At 40.0% G+C, this 18,857-nt stretch overlaps 1 protein-coding gene across 4 annotated transcripts in view; it reads right to left on the reverse strand.

The window, feature by feature from the left end:
- LOC127426426 (A disintegrin and metalloproteinase with thrombospondin motifs 9-like) overlaps positions 1-18,857 on the reverse strand; it is a 78,916-nt gene that overhangs the window by 33,918 nt on the left and 26,141 nt on the right. For all 4 annotated transcript variants that reach the window (XM_051673226.1, XM_051673225.1, XM_051673224.1 and 1 more), the window contains exons 20-26: positions 16,143-16,353; positions 15,859-16,020; positions 15,567-15,728; positions 13,300-13,419; positions 7,533-7,640; positions 5,644-5,811; positions 2,679-2,954 (exon numbers count right to left, since the gene is read on the reverse strand). In XM_051673226.1, the coding sequence (XP_051529186.1) occupies positions 2,679-2,954; positions 5,644-5,811; positions 7,533-7,640; positions 13,300-13,419; positions 15,567-15,728; positions 15,859-16,020; positions 16,143-16,353 (1,207 nt within the window). The remainder of the gene's footprint in view (positions 1-2,678; positions 2,955-5,643; positions 5,812-7,532; positions 7,641-13,299; positions 13,420-15,566; positions 15,729-15,858; positions 16,021-16,142; positions 16,354-18,857) is intronic.

Consider the following 18,857-nt stretch of genomic DNA (forward strand, 5'->3'; position numbering starts at 1 on the left):
AGGAGATGTTAAACAGGTGAGGCTATTGTGTCATTGTACTGTATACTGTATAAGGAGCCTCCAAAAACAGCCAAGTCCTTTGAGAGCAAGGATCGTTCAAGACTTGTCAATTTGCAAACAGATGCTTCAGCAAATAATCCAGCACTCTGAGAACAATGTTCCCCAAAGACAAATTGGAAGGATTTTGGGCATTTCACCTTCTACATTGCACAATATAGTTAAAAGAATCAAGGAATCTGGTCAAATCTCAGTGCATAAAGGGCAAGATGAAAAACATTTCTGAATGTGTGTGATCTCTGATCCCTCAGACGTCACTGTCTTAAAAAAACGTCATTCATCTGTAATGGATATCATGAACGTGGGCTTGGTATAACTTTAGTAAACCTTTGTTAGTCAACACCACTCGCTGCTGCATCCACAGATGCAAGTTAAGACTTTACTATGCAAAGCAGAAGCCCTACATCAACACTGTCCAGAAGCACTGCTGACTTCTCTGGGCTCGGTCTCATCTTAGATGGAAAGTAGAATAGTGGAACTGTGTTTTTTGGTCCAAAGAGTCCACATTTCAAAATGTTTTTGAAAAACACAGCCATCGTATTATCCGGGCCAAAGAAGAAAAGGACCATCCAAGCTGGTATTAGTGTCAGGTCCAAAAGCCAGTGTCTGTATGGGCCAGGGGTGTGTCAGTACCCATGTCATGGGTAACTCGCACATCTGTGAGAACATCATGAATGCAGACAGATATGTAAAATTTTGGTGCAACATATACTGCCATCAAGCACCGTCTTTTCCAGGGAGGTCCCTGCATTTTTCAGCAGGACAACTTCAAACCACATACTGCCCATATTACAAGTGCATGGCTGTGTAAGCAGAGAGTGTGGATGCTAGATCTGCCTGCCTGTCTCCAATTGAGAATGAGTGGCACATTATAAAGCACATTAGATGGCAACGACGACCCTGTACAGTTGTGCAGCTAAAGACCTACATAACGGATAAATGGGGGAAAATTCCACTTTCTAAACTTAACAAACTTGTGTCTTAAGTGCCCAAATGCTTAATAAGTGTTATTAGAAGAAATGGGGATGTTTCACAGTGGTGAACACTTGACTCAACTTTTTTGGAGCATGTTGCAATCATCTGATTTGAAATTACTGTACATTTAAAAAAAAACAATGGATAAAACATCATATAATGTGTAGTTGTTGAGCTTTCAATATAGCAAAGGGTGAATATAATTTACAAATCACTCCTTTTTGTTTTTATTAGCATTTTTCTTACTGTCCCAACTTTTTCGGAATTGGGGTTGTACTTACATTCTCTATAATTTAACGGAGCATAAATCAAAATCCTTTTCTGTGCATACTGTATAAAAGTAACATGTCGCTGTCATAGAAATATGCCTGACATTCAACAAGGATGCAGTTTATGCACAAAAGAACAAACATCAATGTGGCAGAGCTTTGCCACATTATGAAGGAGGAAGCGGGAGTCGGGTAAACATCCAAACGTAACACATTTATTAGCACACACACTAATATGCACCCCCTCAACATAGACAGACAGCTTTGTGCGTCTCTCTCTCTAACTGCGGCTCTGGCTCCTTCTTATCTCTCTTCCAGCTGATTGCGATAATTGTCCCCCAGCCGTCCATCCTTATCGCTCGGCCACGCCCTGCTTGCCACAAGTCCATTTTCACTACCAACTTCTTATGAATGTGCTCTCTTTGTTTATATTGCTGGTCTTGACAGGGAATGGATTACTGTATATAATAGGACACAGATGGTCCCGGAGAAGAACCTCCGAATTATATTGCACTTGACCCAGCCTATTAGTGCTTTGCACATGCAATTTCGCCTAGCTCACTTATGCCTAGACTTAGCGCATGCTTGCACGAAAATACCAAAACTTCATGGCCATGGCCATAGACTTTTGAGTGCAGCTGGTTGCATCAATTTTTTCAGTTTAAAGCATTTTTGAATTTACTCAACTTCAGGTAAATTAGTTATACCAACTTAACAATTCAAGTTGGATTGTAAGTTCAATTAACTCAATACAATAAGTTCAGTAAACTCAAAAATATTAATTATTTTTACAAGTAGATCTAAGTTCAATAAACTTGAATTTTTAAGTACAGCTGTCAATAATTTTCAATATTCTTGATATAGAAAGATATTCTTTATTAAGCAGAACTACATTTCTACATAAGATCATTTGTCAGCCACGCCAATATACCAAGTAGTTGGTCCAACTTAAAAAGTTGTGTAGGTAACACTTACTTAAAACTTTTAGAAGTTCAGTTAACTAAATAACTGTTTTTTATTTTTATTTTATCAAAGCGAACACTAATCACCCTGGTGGTGATTTAATTATATATTAAATAAAGAAATATTCCTTGTCAAACTTGACATTTTATGTGCTCACTGTTTAAGATTTTAAGTTGCTCTGACTTAAATGGCAAACAAGTTTACTTTATTGATTTTTTTAAATTAATCTCAACTTTTTCTATATTAGATAGTTCAACATTAGAACAATCTACATTAGATTAATCAACTTTCAAAATTGAAGTTGGATATTTTACAGTGTGTATGACTTATCGCAGAGCGCTGTGCTTAGCGCTAGTGCTCTTAAAATAGGGCCCTAAATCAAGAACGTGCAGATCTGTTATCATTTTTACTTACTGCCCCCCATGGTCCAGTCCTCCACTGATGCAACTGGGGTCTGCCAGCTCTGTTACGATCAGTTCGCCCAGTGGGAACAATTTTTTTCCGTGAATCATGGTTAGGTGAAAAGCCCCCGTGATCACTGGAACGAGATGGACACTGGGGCATGGCACACTCCTGCTCTGTTGCCGGTCGATCATCTGTGTCACACTCACTCATTTCCACAACTTGATCATTGAAGTTCACACACACTACTTGCCGTGTGGTTTTGCCCTGACCACAGGATACAGAGCACTACAAATACAGAAACACACATGATTATATAGAAAACAGACTGAAAAACAAAACCATAAATTTCTCAAAAGTTGTGACACATGCACGCAAGCCTATTTGAAAGGTTTCAGTAACAGGCCCATTCATTTAATTCTTTGGGCATCAAATATTGCAACATGGATTTACTCATTTTCCAAACTGTATGCTGCTGATTTTCTGGTTTGTCTCCATTATGAACCAATAGAAAGCAGGAGGTCACGGACTAAAGCAATACATCAATTCTATAGTGATTTTGTGTTGTAATGAATGTCTTCCTGCACAAATGTGTACAGTGTGATCTGTTTGCTGTGTATTTCAGACATCCGTCCTGTCCTCCCTCTGACACAAATCAATGCAAACCAAACCCCATCTGCTATGAGATTCACACAAAACGAACTCACATCAGTAACAACTGAGCTCCAAACACCAAAATAATAGTAGAATTATCAAGGTCTTTGGTTTATTGTAAAAGGCTGCGCAACAGCTGTGAATGAAAACACAAATACTTTCAGTAAGTAATAGTGTTGAAAGATTGCTTGCTAACAAATTGGTATTAAAGGAACATGCCAATATTTGAAATACATACATAACCAATAACCAGTTAAAAGAACTTAGATACCTTACTGACTCATTTCACATACAACATACCTCGTTTCACATACAGCTCACAGTATTGAGCAAATAGGCTCCCACATGAGCAGCGTTCAATCAAAAGTCTATGTCATGCTAACAATTTACAGTTGAAGTCAGAAGTTTACATACACTTAGGTTGAAGTCACTAAAACTGATTTTTTTAACCACTCCACAGATTTAATATTTGCAAACTATAGTTTTGGCAAGTCATTTAGCACATCTGCTTTGTGCATGACACAGGTAATTTTATCCAATAAAATCCAATAATTGTTTACAGACAGATTGTTTCACTCTTAATTGACTATACCACAATTCCAGTGGGTCAGAAGTTTACATACACCAAGTTAACTGTGCCTTTAAGCAGCTTGTAAAATTCCAGAAAATGATGTCAAGCCTTTAGACAATTAGCCAGTTAGCTTCTGATAGGAGGTGTACTGAATTGGAGGTGTACCTGTGGATGTATTTTAAGGCCTACCTTTAAACTCAGTGCCTCTTTGCATGACATCATGGGAAAATCAAGACCTCAGAAAAAAAATTGTGGACCTTCACAAGTCTGGTTCATCCTTGGGAGCAATTTCCAAACGCCTGAAGGTACCACGTTCATCTGTACAAACAATAGTATCGACATGACCTGAAAGGCTCCTCAGCAAGTTAGAAACCAATGCTCCAAAACCGCCATAAAAAAGCCAGACTACAGTTTGCAAGTGCACATGGGGACAAAGATCTTACTTTCTGGAGAAATGTCCTCTGGTCTAATGAAACAAAAATTGGCCATAATGACCATTGTTATGTTTGGAGGAAAAAGGGTGAGGCTTGCAAGCTGAAGAACACCATACCAATCGTGAAGCCTGGGGGTGGCAATATCATGTTGTGGGGGTGCTCTGCTGCAGGAGGGACTGGTGCACTTCACAAAATAGATGGCATCATGAGGAAAGAAAATTATGTGGATATATTGAAGCAACGTCTCAAGAAATCAGCCAGGAAGTTAAAGCTCGGTCACAAATGAGTCTTCCAAATGGACAATGACCCCAAGCATACCTCCAAAGTTGCGGCAAATCAAAGTCAAGGTATTGGAGTGGCCATCACAAAGCCCTGACCTCAATACGATAGAAAATTGGCGGGCAGAACTAAAAAAGCTTGTGTGAGCAAGGAGGCCTACAAACCTGACTCAGTTACACCAGTTCTGTCTGGAGGAATGGGCCAAAATTCCAGCAACTTATTGTGAGAAGTTTGTGGAAGGCTACCCAAAATGTTTGACCCAAGTTAAACAATTTAAAGGGAATGCTACCAAATACTAACAAAGTGTATGTAAACTTCTGACCCACTGGGAATGTGATGAAAGAAATAAAAGCTGAAATAAATCATTCTCTCTATTATTATTCTGACATTTCACATTCTTAAAATAAAGTAGTGATCCTAACTGACCTAAGACAGGGAATGTTTTCTATGATTAAATGTCAGGAATTGTGAAAAACTGAGTTTAAATGTATTTGGCTAAGGTGTATGTAAACTTCTGACTTCAGCTGTAAATCAAGAACACCATAAGTTTTCATTTTGGTTTGTCAGCAAGACCTGCAACTTCAAATTTGGACTAGTTAGTTTGATCCTATTGCCTGGCAGTTATTTAGCCTAAGAAATGGGGCTGTATTACAGAAACGTCCTATCTTAATTTAAGATCTGACAAGTTAAATAGAACATATATAGATTCTGACAGAAATCGCCATGGTTAATACACTGTAAAAAGTGGTAACCTGCAATTGTTATCTTAAAGAGCTAGTTCTACCTAACCTAACCATTAACATTAGTTTTGCTGGAGTAACCTAATGTAGTGAGGTTGATTCAGACATGTTAAAAATATTTTTGAATCTTGAATCAAACCAGTTTAGATGTTAACAAGCACATTTTCAGGTTAACTTGTTTTTTTTTTTTAAGCAAAACATTTAAGATAGGTTTCTTCAGTGAGTATGTTTCTGTAATATAACCCCAAGTTTGTGAAAAAAAAAACATAATAGCAAAGGTTGTTATGTATTTTAAGTACCGCAGTCCATTCCAGAACCTTCCACTGTCCACATGCCACTATGGAGCACACCTCCCTAGCAGGAGGTTTTGACAGGTGAGAGCAGGCCGATTCCTCCGCAACTCCACCCTGTTGGTCGCGGCAACTTACGTAGCGCATCCGCATACCTTTTCCACAGGTGGCACTGCACTGTTGAAAAGAACAACCATTAAACAGCTTAGCTCTCTACTTAATATTTCAATGTATTTGACACATTGTAGAACTGCAGCACATTCTACAGAATCTAACAACTATATATCTACTATAATAACCATTTATAGTAATTAATATACAATAACAATTTAAAGACCCCACAAAATCAAAATTGGAGTTTTGTGTCTTCTGGTCCACTTCTATTAGCTTTGAGGCCATCAATATGCTAATGTACTCCTACAAGTTGACAAAATGATTTTAGCAGATATACATATTTAAACTTTACAGTTTTTCTTCTCCGGGAGAACTAGGGTTGGGTACCGAGAACAGGTTCTCTTCCTGTATAGTTCGATTCTTGAACAACTCTAATTATGCGGTTCTATTGAATCTACGGCACAGAACATACAGCGCTTTGGGTATAGTCTGATTCTCGAATGACTCTAAGGAGCCGATTCTTCTGAATGTGCAGCCCAAAACATACAGCGCTTCCTGTGTTACTGACTGCTTGTTTATATAACAATGTGTAGTTAAAGGGTTCGTTCACAAAAAAGGCAAATTCAGCAACAATATTTCAGCTCTGTAGGTCCTCACAATGCAAGTGAATAGGTGCCAAAATTGTGAAGCTCCAAAAAGTAATAAAGGCAGCATAAATGTGGTTAAATTTATATCTTCAGAAGCAATATGATAGGTGTGTGTGAGAAAGAGATCAATATTTAAGTCATTTTTCCCTGCCCAGTAGGTGGCGATATGCATGAAGAATGTGAATTGCAAAAAAAAAAACTAAAAAACAATGTGAAAGTGGATATTGATAGTAAAAAAGGACTTAAATATGGATCTGTTTCTCACCCACACCTATCATATCACTTCTGAAGACATGGATTTAACTACTGGAGTCTTATAAATTACTTTTATGCTGCCTTCATGTGATTTTTGGACCTTCAAAGTTTTGGTACCCATTCACTTGCATTGAGAGACCCTACAGAGCTGAAATATTCTTCTGAAAATCTTCATCTGTGTTCAGCAGAAGAAAGAAAGTCATACACATCTGCGATGGCACAAGGGTGAGTAAATGATGAGAGAATTTTCATTTTTTGGGTGAACTATCCCTTTAAAGGTACACAAGTTTTATTAAGTGAAATTTTATAAAATAATAAATGCATGAATGAAATATGCTATCACATTTCTTGTTTAGAATTTTACAAGCATTGTTTTAAATGTATTTTTTTATTTGTTATATCTGCTCTTTAGAAACTTGAAATGATCTCATCATTTGGCAACAGACTGCAGAGGGCAGTAAACGCATTAAGAATTGCATCCCTTATTTCCAAATAATTCTTCCTCGTAAGTACTAAAAGAATCGTTACTGGAACCGTTAAGGAACCAGAATTGTTGAGAGGAATCGGAACCGGAATCGTTAAATTCCTTACGATTCCCATCCCTAGGTAGAACAGATCACAAATAATGATTACTCATTTTGCACTGACTTGATTTGTTAAATCAAATGCTCTCTAGAATGAGAATGCCCCTCCCCACAATACCACCTACTGACTTTGCAATAGCAAGTAGCAAATTATGTTCAAAACTTTGGCTATTAAAAAAAAAAAAGGGTTGAGCCCTTCCACATGCCCCACCCTAAGTTCCTGTTTAAATAGGAAATATTTCACTGAATACTCGTCAAGTCTTTTCATGGGGTCATTAGATAATTATCAGTTATGTACCTGTGTCCATGACCCAAAGCGCCACTGTGTTTTATGACCAGGATGTGACATCACTTTGGTCTCTGGGGCAACAGGATGGGTGACAGGGCACTGAGAGAGTTCACAGTCCTATAAAAGGGAGGAAGGGAGTGTTGAGAACACAAATGACAACCAATTTCCAGTAATGAAGAACTGTGATTCTATAGGGTGAGGCCGTTAGGGCTTTATTTCTGGTGCCAGTGTGCTTGCTTTATGCCTGACTGGCTAGAATCACATGGAGGCAAAGCGACTTGTTCAGGGTCACTGCGCCTTTCAGCACATAGAGGATTTAAAACCAGGGGGCCTGTCGCTTTTTCGTTCTGTCGAAACATATTCCTTCGTTGGTTCCTGACTTTCTCACACTTCCACATACCTCCACTTCCATTTCTGCCTTTAACCACTCATTTCTTTATTTCACACTTCTTATCAAATTTTCTCTCTCTCTGTTTCCCTACATTATTGTACATGTTCCTTGTCTTTTACCAAACTGGAGGGCTTGACGGTGGGAAAAAGGCTAATTATTTTAAAAACCCTGTGAAAACGAAGCCATATAAAACCAATGCCCCAGGAAAGATCATATAATAGTCTGTAAAACAGCATGCAGCCACTCTGGCTCTGCAGTACAATTATACTGGGGGAAGGGGCTAGATGTAATTTTGCATGTACAGTATGTGCAGATTATGGTGTATATAAAGTCAAGATCCAGATAACTGCAATTTAACTTAAATGAGCATTAAATATAAATCTGTGGTTGATCTAAATAGACACTGTAGTTAAGAGCCATTATAGCTCATTCTGTAGTAATAAATGTTCATAGCTAAACACACTTATACACACGCAATGCACACTGATGTAGGGTGTGCGAGTGTGTGTGCCGACAAATACTTTTCCTTTAGACAAGGCCTTATTGAGGGCAGGTGATAAATATGCAGTGTGGGAAACTTCCTGCCTCTCAAGGCTGTACCTGAGCCCGCTTTCTTGTTCTCTCTTTTCCTTTCTCAGTATACTGTGAAACTACTTAGTAAAATAATACTTTTGCACACTGAAAAAAAAAAACACCCAGCTCTTTTAAAGGACTGTACACTGAAACAATGAGTAACTTTGAAAATAGGACCGTGCAACTTTCCATTTTAAGTGAATAAGAAAATTTATCAAAATGCAAACATATCAGGGATAGGCACTGTTGTTGCCTCAGACTGAAAGTTATAATGTATATACAATGTTGACACAAAATGAACTTCTAATTTCTAATTAATTTCGGTACCAGATCAATGACGTGATGCTATTAAATGATTAGAAAATACATTACAAATGCAATTCACACAAAATTACTTAAAAACACCTTTTCTATTATGAACATGTTTTCAATTACTGAGTAATTTTGATATTTTTTCTGGGGCTTAAAGTAAAAACTCATTTGGTATAACCGTCCTGTGACAGTACAAAAAATTAAAGTCTCATTAAAAGTTTAAATTATTGAAAAAAGAATTACTGGCATGAGTAGTGCAGAATAATGTTTTATCATTATTCCTTAAAAAAAAAAAAAAAAGCAGTGAAACTATTTTATGTGGTATATCCAACATGCAGGTTGCATGTTTGTTGTCGTGGGCCAAAAAAATACTGTTTGTGAAGCATATATATATATATAAACTCAGCAAAAAAAGAAACGTCCTTTCACTTTCAACTGCTTTTATTTTCAGCAAACTTAACATGTGTAAATATTTGTATGTACATAAAAAGATTCAAGAACTAAGACATAAACTGAACAAGTTTCACAGACATGTGACTAACAGAATGGAATAATGTGTCCCTGAATAAAGGGGGGGGGTCAAAATCAAAAGTAACAGTCAGTATATGGTGTGGCCACCAGCTGCGTTAAGTACTGCAGTGCATCTCCTCCTCATGGACTGCACCAGATTTGCCAGATCTTGCTGTGAGATGTTACCCCATTCTTCCACCAAGGCACTTCCAAGTTTCCAGACATTTCTGGGGGGAATGGCCCTAGCCCTCACCCTCCGATCCAACAGGTCCCAGACATGCTCAATGTGATTGAGATCCGGGCTCTTCGCTGGCCATGGTAGAACACTGACATTCCTGTCTTGCAGGAAATCACGCAAAGAACGAGCAGTATGGCTGGTGTCATTGTCATGCTGGAGGGTCATGTCAGGATGAGCCTGCATGAAGGGTACCACATTAGAGAGGAGGATGTCTTTCCTGTAACGCACAGCGTTGAGATTGCCTGCAATGACAACAAGCTCGGTCCGATGATGCTGAAACATACCGCCCCAGACCATGACGGACCCTCCACCTCCAAATCGATCCCGCTCCAGAGTACAGGCCTCGGTGTAACGCTCATTCCTTCGACGATAAACACGAGTCCGACCATCTATTCACCCCTGGTGAGACAAAACTGCGACTCGTCAGTGAAGAACACTTTTTGCCAATCCTGTCTGGTCCAGCGAAGGTGGGTTTGTGCCCATAGGTGACGTTGTTGCCGGTGATGTCTGGTAAGGACCTGCCTTACAACAGGCCTACAAGCCCTCAGTCCAGCCTCTCTCAGCCTATTGCAGACAGTCTAAGCACTGATGGAGGGATTGTGCATTCCTGGTGTAACTCGGGCAGTTGTTGTTGCCATCCTGTATCTGTCCCACAGGTGTGATATTCAGATGTACAGGTCCTGTGCAGGTGTTGTTACACGTTGTCTGCCACTGCGAGGACAATTAGCTGTCCTTCCTGTCTCCCTGTAGCGCTGTCTTAAGCGTCTCACAGTGTGGACATTGCAATTTATTGCCCTGGCCACATCTGCAGTCCTCATGCCTCCATGCAGCATGCCTAAGGCACATTCACTCAGATGAGCAGGGACCCTGGCCATCTTTCTTTTGGTGTTTTTCAGAGCCAGTAGAAAGGTTTCTTTAGTGTCCTAAGTTTTTATAACTGTGACCTTAATTGCCTACCGTATGTAAGGTGTTAGTGTCTTAACGACCGTTCCACAGGTGCATGTTCATTAATTGTTTATGGTTCATTGATCAAGCATGGAAAACATTGTTTAAACCCTTTACAATAAAGATTTGTAAAGTTATTTGGATTTTTACAAAATTTCTTTTTTTGCTGAATTTTATATATATATATATATATATATATATATATATATATATATATATATATATATATATATATATATATATATACATTTTTATGAAATGGCACATTTTGTTCAGGTCATTTGGTGTAACTCTGAGAAAAAGTCTTGATATTCTTTACTCCAAAATGCAGATATTTGTAAAAAAAAAAAAAAAAAAAAAAAGATTCATCTTGAAAACATTTTTTGAAAAATATTCAGAAATCATGATTGTGTACATTCTCATATATTCACTCTCACTCTCATGTATTCCATTATTTTAATACCTTTTACTTGATGGTTACACCACACAACATTTTCAAAACACTTTACAATAAAGTTCCATTTGTTATCATTACTTAATGCAATGAACAATATATTTTTTACAACATTTATTAATCTTTTTTAATGTTACTTAATTAAAATACAATTGTTCATTGTTAATTCATGTTAGTACATTGTGCATTACAACTTTTAATTTTAAAACTGTTTTACTAACCAAGATTAATAAATGCTGTAAAGTATTGTTTATTGTTAGTTCATGTTAACTAATGGTGTTAAGTAATGTTAACAAATAAAACCTTATTGTAAAGTGTTACCCATAAATGTTTTTCAGACCAACATGGACTCAAAGCTAAAATTTCTACAAACTTGACACATGCGTTTTAAGGTACATTTTTAAAAGATTTCAAATTTGTATCACATCGGACAACCTTATTTGTCAATGAACGTAACACCGAAAATGATGCTATAGGTACTCGTGCCAATCCCTAAAACATATAATTTAATATATCAGTAGGAACTGTGTCACAAATCAAATCCATTACAAGGTGAAACATTGTTTGCAGTGGTGCACACAACAGGAGACTGGAGACTGAAGTGTCAATGGTGCTGTATCTCAAGGACCCTTGGTTGTGGCATGGCTTCAGTTAAAAAAAAAAAATACAGCAAATTGAACCAGGAAGTAGGAATGCACGATTATAGCAAAAATCATAATTGTCGATTATTGCCCTTGATACTGTAATCGCGATTATTAATGTTGATTAAAATATTACATTACCGTGACGTCACAAAGTAAGCAACTGTGCAGTTCTTCAGAGTAGCTGCGCTCCAGTTTCTTTTAAGCATTGTTTAAGCATTAAATATTGTAATAATGTTTTTTAATGTTAGAACAAAAAAAAACAAAAAAAAAAAATTAATGGATATCTATGGTATCGAATAAATTTAATTATTGCTAAATTACTGCTTAAATTATTGGCCCACGTACAGTAAATAATATGACATATTCAATATTCAAACTTATTAATAGCTGATTTAAATTGACCAAGTTACTCTGTTCAGTAAGCCCTTTGGTGGCGAGATGGGGACCATTCATCCCGTTAGATCTTTAATGATGATCTTGTTCATGTAAGATCGTCGTTAGATTATTTTTGGCCTCAGTGGGTGCACTTTGTAAATTAAAAACAGTCATTTGTAATCGGAGTTTGTGCAATTCGTGAAAATGTTAAATCTACTAATACCAGCTGCATGGCAAATGGATCTTATTACAGCAGACTCGATAACAATGACGGTGATGCCTGAAGTATGCTATTCATGCCATATTCTTTATGTTGGCTACATCTCCAAAACAAACTTAGAACAGTTAAGCAGAATTACTTTACTGCTATTTTGTACAAATCAAATTCACATTGGCCTACTTATTAACATGACAAAACAAAACTGTTTTTACATTTTTAATAAATTGTACACAGAAATCGAGCAACGCGACAAACTCTGCCATTACAATGACTGTTGTCACTCACTGCAGGTTTACACTGTTTGAGACCTACATTTCAACGCGAGCTCAGTGACTCTCCGCACAAATGTCTGCACTCTCGCTAATGCTCTCATTAAAAACAAAGCTGTCTAATCAGCATAATGAATCAATTATTTACACCACGTCTATGCCTTGATTAGAGCGGGAGTGTTTTAGTTTTGTCGTGTTGCTCATTTGCAGTGTATTTAACATCTATGTTCAAAGCGAGCGGTGCAATATGCAATAAATCCAAAATAATTCCAAAGTGCTTTTCGCTCTTGTTCTACAGTTTATTTTCGAGTGTCAGGTGATGTTTCTTCAGTATTAATTTTCATGTGCCACCGCGTACAGAGGTGGAACATAAAGCAAGCATCTGGGCATTCAGATGGTTTAAAACTTGCGCATTAGGAACAATTGTCATTACTGATAGGACGGAGGACTAATTTAAGTGGCTCTGATTGGCCATTGACGTTTCATTGCTAATCAGACATGTTAGCGATTGGTTAGAATACTCAACCGCTGCATAAAAACACGCTGTAAATAGAAATCATTGAATTGAACGCTGCAATCATCAATTTTCACGATTTCATAATCGTGGCAGACGTAATCGTAATTGCGATTAGTTTTTCGATTAATTGTGCAGCCCTACCAGGAAGAGTTGTTTTACTTGACTGATTTATGCCTTTTTGATGTTTCCAGTGGTCATATTGTAAAATACTGACAAATGCAGATCTTAGTTTGCAATCAGTCGTGTGAAAGAGAAAGAAGAAAGGGACATTGGGACCACTCTACTTTGGATTAGTTATTGAGAGGCATAATAAACACACCGTTCTTACCTGAGTGTCTGTTGGACGTGTTGCTGCATTACATTCAGTGTCATCCATGACGGATCCATACGAGCCAACCACACACTTTACAGCTCTCATCTGATAACCTGGGCCGCAAGTGGTGGTGCACTACATTCAGACATAAAGAGAGGGAGGTCAGTTAGGTACAGCAGTCATTTATCTCATTTATTGCTGCATTCTAGAGAATAAATTGACATTTGAGACCGTCCATTATTATTGGCTCACTGGCATCAGACAAGTATTGATGTGATAAGCACCTGCATGGGTAAACTAGGGTTTTCATTTCTCCACGCACCCCCTTGAAACAAGGTCAAACTTGTGTGACAGCATTTGCTGCAAGATTTGCTGCATGCTTCATTAAAGGACTTCAAACATACATTTAATGCAATCACTTTATGTAATAGCAATAATCTCTGTCACACTTTCAGAATTAAAGATAGTTTGTCCACACAAATGGTATCAATTTTGTGATTCCCTTTAAGTGCATCTCTGAAGGACTATTTGCTTTTTTGAAGACGGCCACAAACTGCTCAAGTGGACAGAAAGCACATTATCCTCAGACAGATGAAGATATACATCTTATATATGGTTGTGTTGGTTGTGCTCCATATTAGTCAAAAACATGACCCTATTTGGAGGACTTCATGAAATAAATCAGACAGAAACGAGGAAAGAGGAATGGAAAAGGGATATATCTGCTGTGGACGCTGATCTCTGAAGAGAAAGAGGACATGTACCAGTGCAATAAAACACTGAGGTCCACAGTATCGGCCCTAATAAGCTCAGAGCATCCCCTCTGTCAAGTACAAACACACAGAGACAGTAGACATCCATCTGTGTATATTGCCATCTATCTATTACCATAATTAATAATATTCTCCACAGGGGCGATGACATCCCTGGTCTTTCAAGGCAAAATAAACTTTTTTTCTAGCCCTAGTCCTAAACTTGTTCCATTTTTTTTTCCGTTTCCGTCCACACTGTAGCTGTAATAATCTGTTTACAATATCTGCCTTTGCACGCACTCCAAGCTGTCATAGCACTGACTGCTATCCTAAAAATGACATTGGATTCATCACACAATTTCTGAGTTTCCAATTTCCATCCCATATACATACTGTATGCAGAAAATAAGCTCTCTTCACCTTCACCTGATATCCCTAAACAACATGATAAACTAGGAATGGATGGTATGACCAAAACAGCATGGTATGAGTAATTTAATATACAGTACTGTGCAAAAGTTTTAGGCACCTAAGATGTTTCACAAAAATATTTGTCTTAAGATGGTTATTTATATCTTCAGCTTTAGTGTGTCAATAGGAAAACTACATTTTAGACTCCCAAGTTTTACTTTTGCAAATAGAAAGATTAAAATAGAAGAACAGGGAGCTCTGCAACAGATGTCATGGTCCCCACAGAGCCCCCCACTGAACATCGCGTCAGTCTGAGATTACATGAAGAGACAGAAGCAATTGAGACAGCCTAAATAGATAGAAGAACTGTGGCGAATTCTCCAAGAAGCTTGGAACATCCTATCTGCCAACAACCAAGAAAAACTGTGTCCAGGTGTAACTAGGAGAATTGGTGATGTTTTAAAGGCAAAGGTGGTCACACCAAATATTAATTTAGCTTTTTTTATGTTTACTGGAATTTGTATGATGTTAATTGATAAATGAAAACTATTTATGGCATTATTTTTGAAGACATTTTTTAAGTGCCTAAAACTTTTGCACAGTACTGTATATCACAATAAAAATATTTTGCAGGAAATTTAACAAAAAAAAAAAAAAAAGGTTTATAAAGTAAATAACCATATGGCAAATAAAAATGTTGTATAAATATGATTTGAGGGAAAAACAGAGTAAATTAGTCCACAAACAGTCACGCAAATATACTGTATCTACCGCAGAAAAAACAGTAGAGCAAAATTGCACCTAAACAATGTCTCATTCACAGCAGAGTTCGATTTTGCCGATACGATAACTAAGGTGGTGGAAAAGGCAGATAACCGATTAATCGGCAGATAGTTTTGTACATTGAGTCATAGAATGTTACAACATTTTCTTAGTCGGCACAGACATAGAGGCCAGAGTACAAAATGAATAAAACCCAGATGTAGTTTATTTTTCAACCAATAATAATCAGAAAAAAGGATATTGTTCCACAAAGCAACTACCGGCACAATTAATTGGTAAAACAAATATATATGGCTACCTCTAATTCACAGCAATAAAACAGAAGGTTGTACTGACCTGTCCCCAGGGTCCCACTTGCCAGGATGCACATTCTTGCTGTTGGCAGGCCTGTACTGACTCTGGTTTGGAGGAGTCACAGAATCGATCATCCAAACGCTCTTCTCCAAACTGACACCAAGTCTGGCGGTGCTTGTAGCCCTTGCCACAAGTCACCAAACACTACCAAATTAATCAGAACATATTAGCAATTTAGTTATAGTGATTTTTCCATGGGCAAGGGGTGTTCTTAGGCACAAAGCAAAGTGTTTTACATCCATTTTATATTTCAAATTAATCGATAGGTCTTTACCTCTGACCACTCTCCAGTTTTCCATTGAGGACACAGGAACTCATTACAGGGCTGAACTGCGACCTTGTCTTGTGGGTTGCACTTGCTTTCATCAACAGCCTCTGCTGACTTTCCACATACTGCAGTCCTATGACGCGTTCCCCCTCCACAGCTCCTGGAGCACTTAATAACCAAGGAAAAGTGTTGTGTTGCCATTAAAGATAGCAAGATCTCATATTTTCCTGACATCAAGTACATCTGGCTTAGTTCAAGGGCTGATTTGAGACCAGCAAAGTTTCTCTCACCTCTGACCATGGGGAGTATTCCCATCCACTAGGGTTGCAGTCTCCATGGCACACCTCCTTGTCATCGGGCTTGCGTTGGCTGCTGCAGTAACGGTTGTCAACCTTCTGGGTCTTCCCATCCAGTCTGCTCTGTTTGGTGCAGTAGATGTCCAACGTCCGGTAGCCCCGTCCACATGTGGCTGAGCACTCGCTTTTGCGAGCAATGTGCCATCTGTAAATGAAAGATATGCCCATGTGAATGTCTATGAAAAGAGGCTATGGAAAAAAACTGAAATTCAGTAATGAATATACACAGGAAATAAAAAATATGACTGTCTAAACACCAATGTAGCCTAATTTTTAGTTCCCTATCTGTCACTCACTCGACGCTGTGTCGATGTAGTGACACTAGGGGTCGAACTTGGGAGCCACAAACACCTCTGATATTTGAGAAAAGGCCAATGAGAATTGGCGAGTGGAATTTGCATGCCAATCCCCCAGACATACAAGTATAAAAGGAGATGGCTTGCAACCACTCATTCAGATTTTTTCTTCAGAGCCAATCAGTGTAGAGCTTTCCACTGGCGTTCCATTCACCTCTAAAAGTGTACAGGCTGTTGGATATATGGCGTATTTACAGTGGGTTCTCTCTCCTCTCACAGATAAGTGCAGAGAACGCCCCTGGGCACTTCAGCAGCCACACTAAAAAAAGAGTATATACTCTCTAAAAGAGTGAGCACTGACGGAGAGCGTCTTCTTAAATATGCCATTCCGTTTATGTGCAGTTCCTGGGTGTGGTCATTATCTCTCTCCCTCTAACGGCCATGATCGCTGTCTCACGTGTATCTGCCCTAGGCACGCTGAGACAGCGTTTGTGGGTGGCTCATGTTCTCACTGCGAGAGCGTGACCATGGCAACATTGCGATTGTGGCTTTCTTTCTTTCATAGAGAGAAAGCCACTCCAGCCGCTCCCCGTCCTGGTCCTTCTGCTTACATACACAAGGCCGCAACAGTTAGGGCTGGGGGCGATTTGGGGGCTTTAATGGGAGCATTTCCGCCGGGTGAATCCCAACGGACCTCCCATTCCCCAGCACGCTCGTTTTCACCGGTCGAGTTCATGGATGAGTCAGGCGGCTTGCCCTAGGGTGGACCTAATGTCTCATTCGGGGCTCGCGATGAGGATGAGGTATCGATCACAGCATCAGAGAGCGCCAGTCAGTGGCCGACGCGGCTGACAGCCATGCTTGCCCAGGCTGCCGCAAGCATCGGGCTGGAGTGGAACCCTCCACCCCGCCCTGAGCATTCGTGGCTGGACGATTGTCCCTGGGCTCAGAGTGCCGCACACAGCCCAACTCTGCCCCAGTTCCTTTCTTCCCGGAGGGGCATGAGGAGCTCACAAAGTCGCGGCGGGCACCTTTTATTGCCCGGATCCGACTCTCAAGTTCTTCCACTCTCACTACCCTCGATGGTGGGGCGGCCAAGGGGTACACGGAGGTTCCTCAGGTGGAGCAGGCAATTGCGGTTCACCTGTGCCCGCAAAATGCCGCCACCTGGTGGAATCGTCCTAGGCTCCCGTCCAAGGCCTGCAAGTTCACGTCGTCCCTGACGGCCAAGGCTTACAGTGCCGCTGGACAGGCCGCCTCCGCCCTGCATGCCATGGCCCTCCTGAAAGTCCACCAGGCCAAGGCACTGAACGAGCTGCACGAGGGTAGTCCTGACCCGGGATTGATGCAGGAGCCGCGCTCAGCGACCGACTTTGCCCTGTGGGCGACGATAGTCACGGCGCGGTCTCTCGGGCAGGCGATGTCCACTAACGTGAGTTCCAGGGACCGGTGAACCCTGGATGTATATCTTTCAGCTCCCCTGAAAGTCCACCAGGCCAAGGCACTGAACGAGCTGCACGAGGGTAGTCCTGACCCGGGATTGATGCAGGAGCCGCGCTCAGCGACCGACTTTGCCCTGTGGGCGACGATAGTCACGACGCGGTCTCTCGGGCAGGCGATGTCCACTAACGTGAGTTCCAGGGACCGGTGAACCCTGGATGTATATCTTCCCCCAGCACCCTGTGGCAGGCGAATTCGGCAGAGGAATTCGATGCCAGGCCCAGTATTCGTGAAGTATGCCCTGTCAGGTCAGCCCCTTTACTTGGGATAGGTGCTCCATATGTGGTGGTTCCCTGTTGGTAATCCCATATGATGTATTTTCCACGGTACGGTTTCCCTGATGGTAAATCCGTGTCTTCCCTTTGGCAGAGTTCTACTCTGCCACCAGTCGCTGCGCTTGTAGAGCTCCTCCCTTCCAGGTAGGACCTACCGTGGGGACTTCTTTCCATGTGTGGTACTTCTCGGTTAATAAGTCCATGTGATGTATTCTCCACACGTTAACCTCCCCTTCGGGCAGGATGTGGTCTCCATAGTGTCTTTTCTCTGTGGGAAAAAGAACACCTTCCCCGTCATGGATATATCTTGGTCCCAGCTGTGAATTTTTCATTTTCAAAGAGGAAAAGAGAGAAAAGGTCAAAATGGCTGATGTGACCTATTCCCATTGTAAGTACGTCTTGTCCCCCACTTGGGGTACGAGGGACTATGTGACTTATCTGGGGCGTTGGGAAGGTTACAACGGGGCTGTGTGCACTTGTTACTAGGCACGCGGTAGCTTGCCTGCATCTGCACCACCGATCTGCGTAACACAGTTCAGCTGGTTGTGGTGTTTTGTATAGGGACCCCTAGTGTCACT

Source organism: Myxocyprinus asiaticus, chromosome 35, assembly GCF_019703515.2.
Source record: "Myxocyprinus asiaticus isolate MX2 ecotype Aquarium Trade chromosome 35, UBuf_Myxa_2, whole genome shotgun sequence".
Taxonomy (NCBI): Eukaryota; Metazoa; Chordata; class Actinopteri; order Cypriniformes; family Catostomidae; genus Myxocyprinus; species Myxocyprinus asiaticus.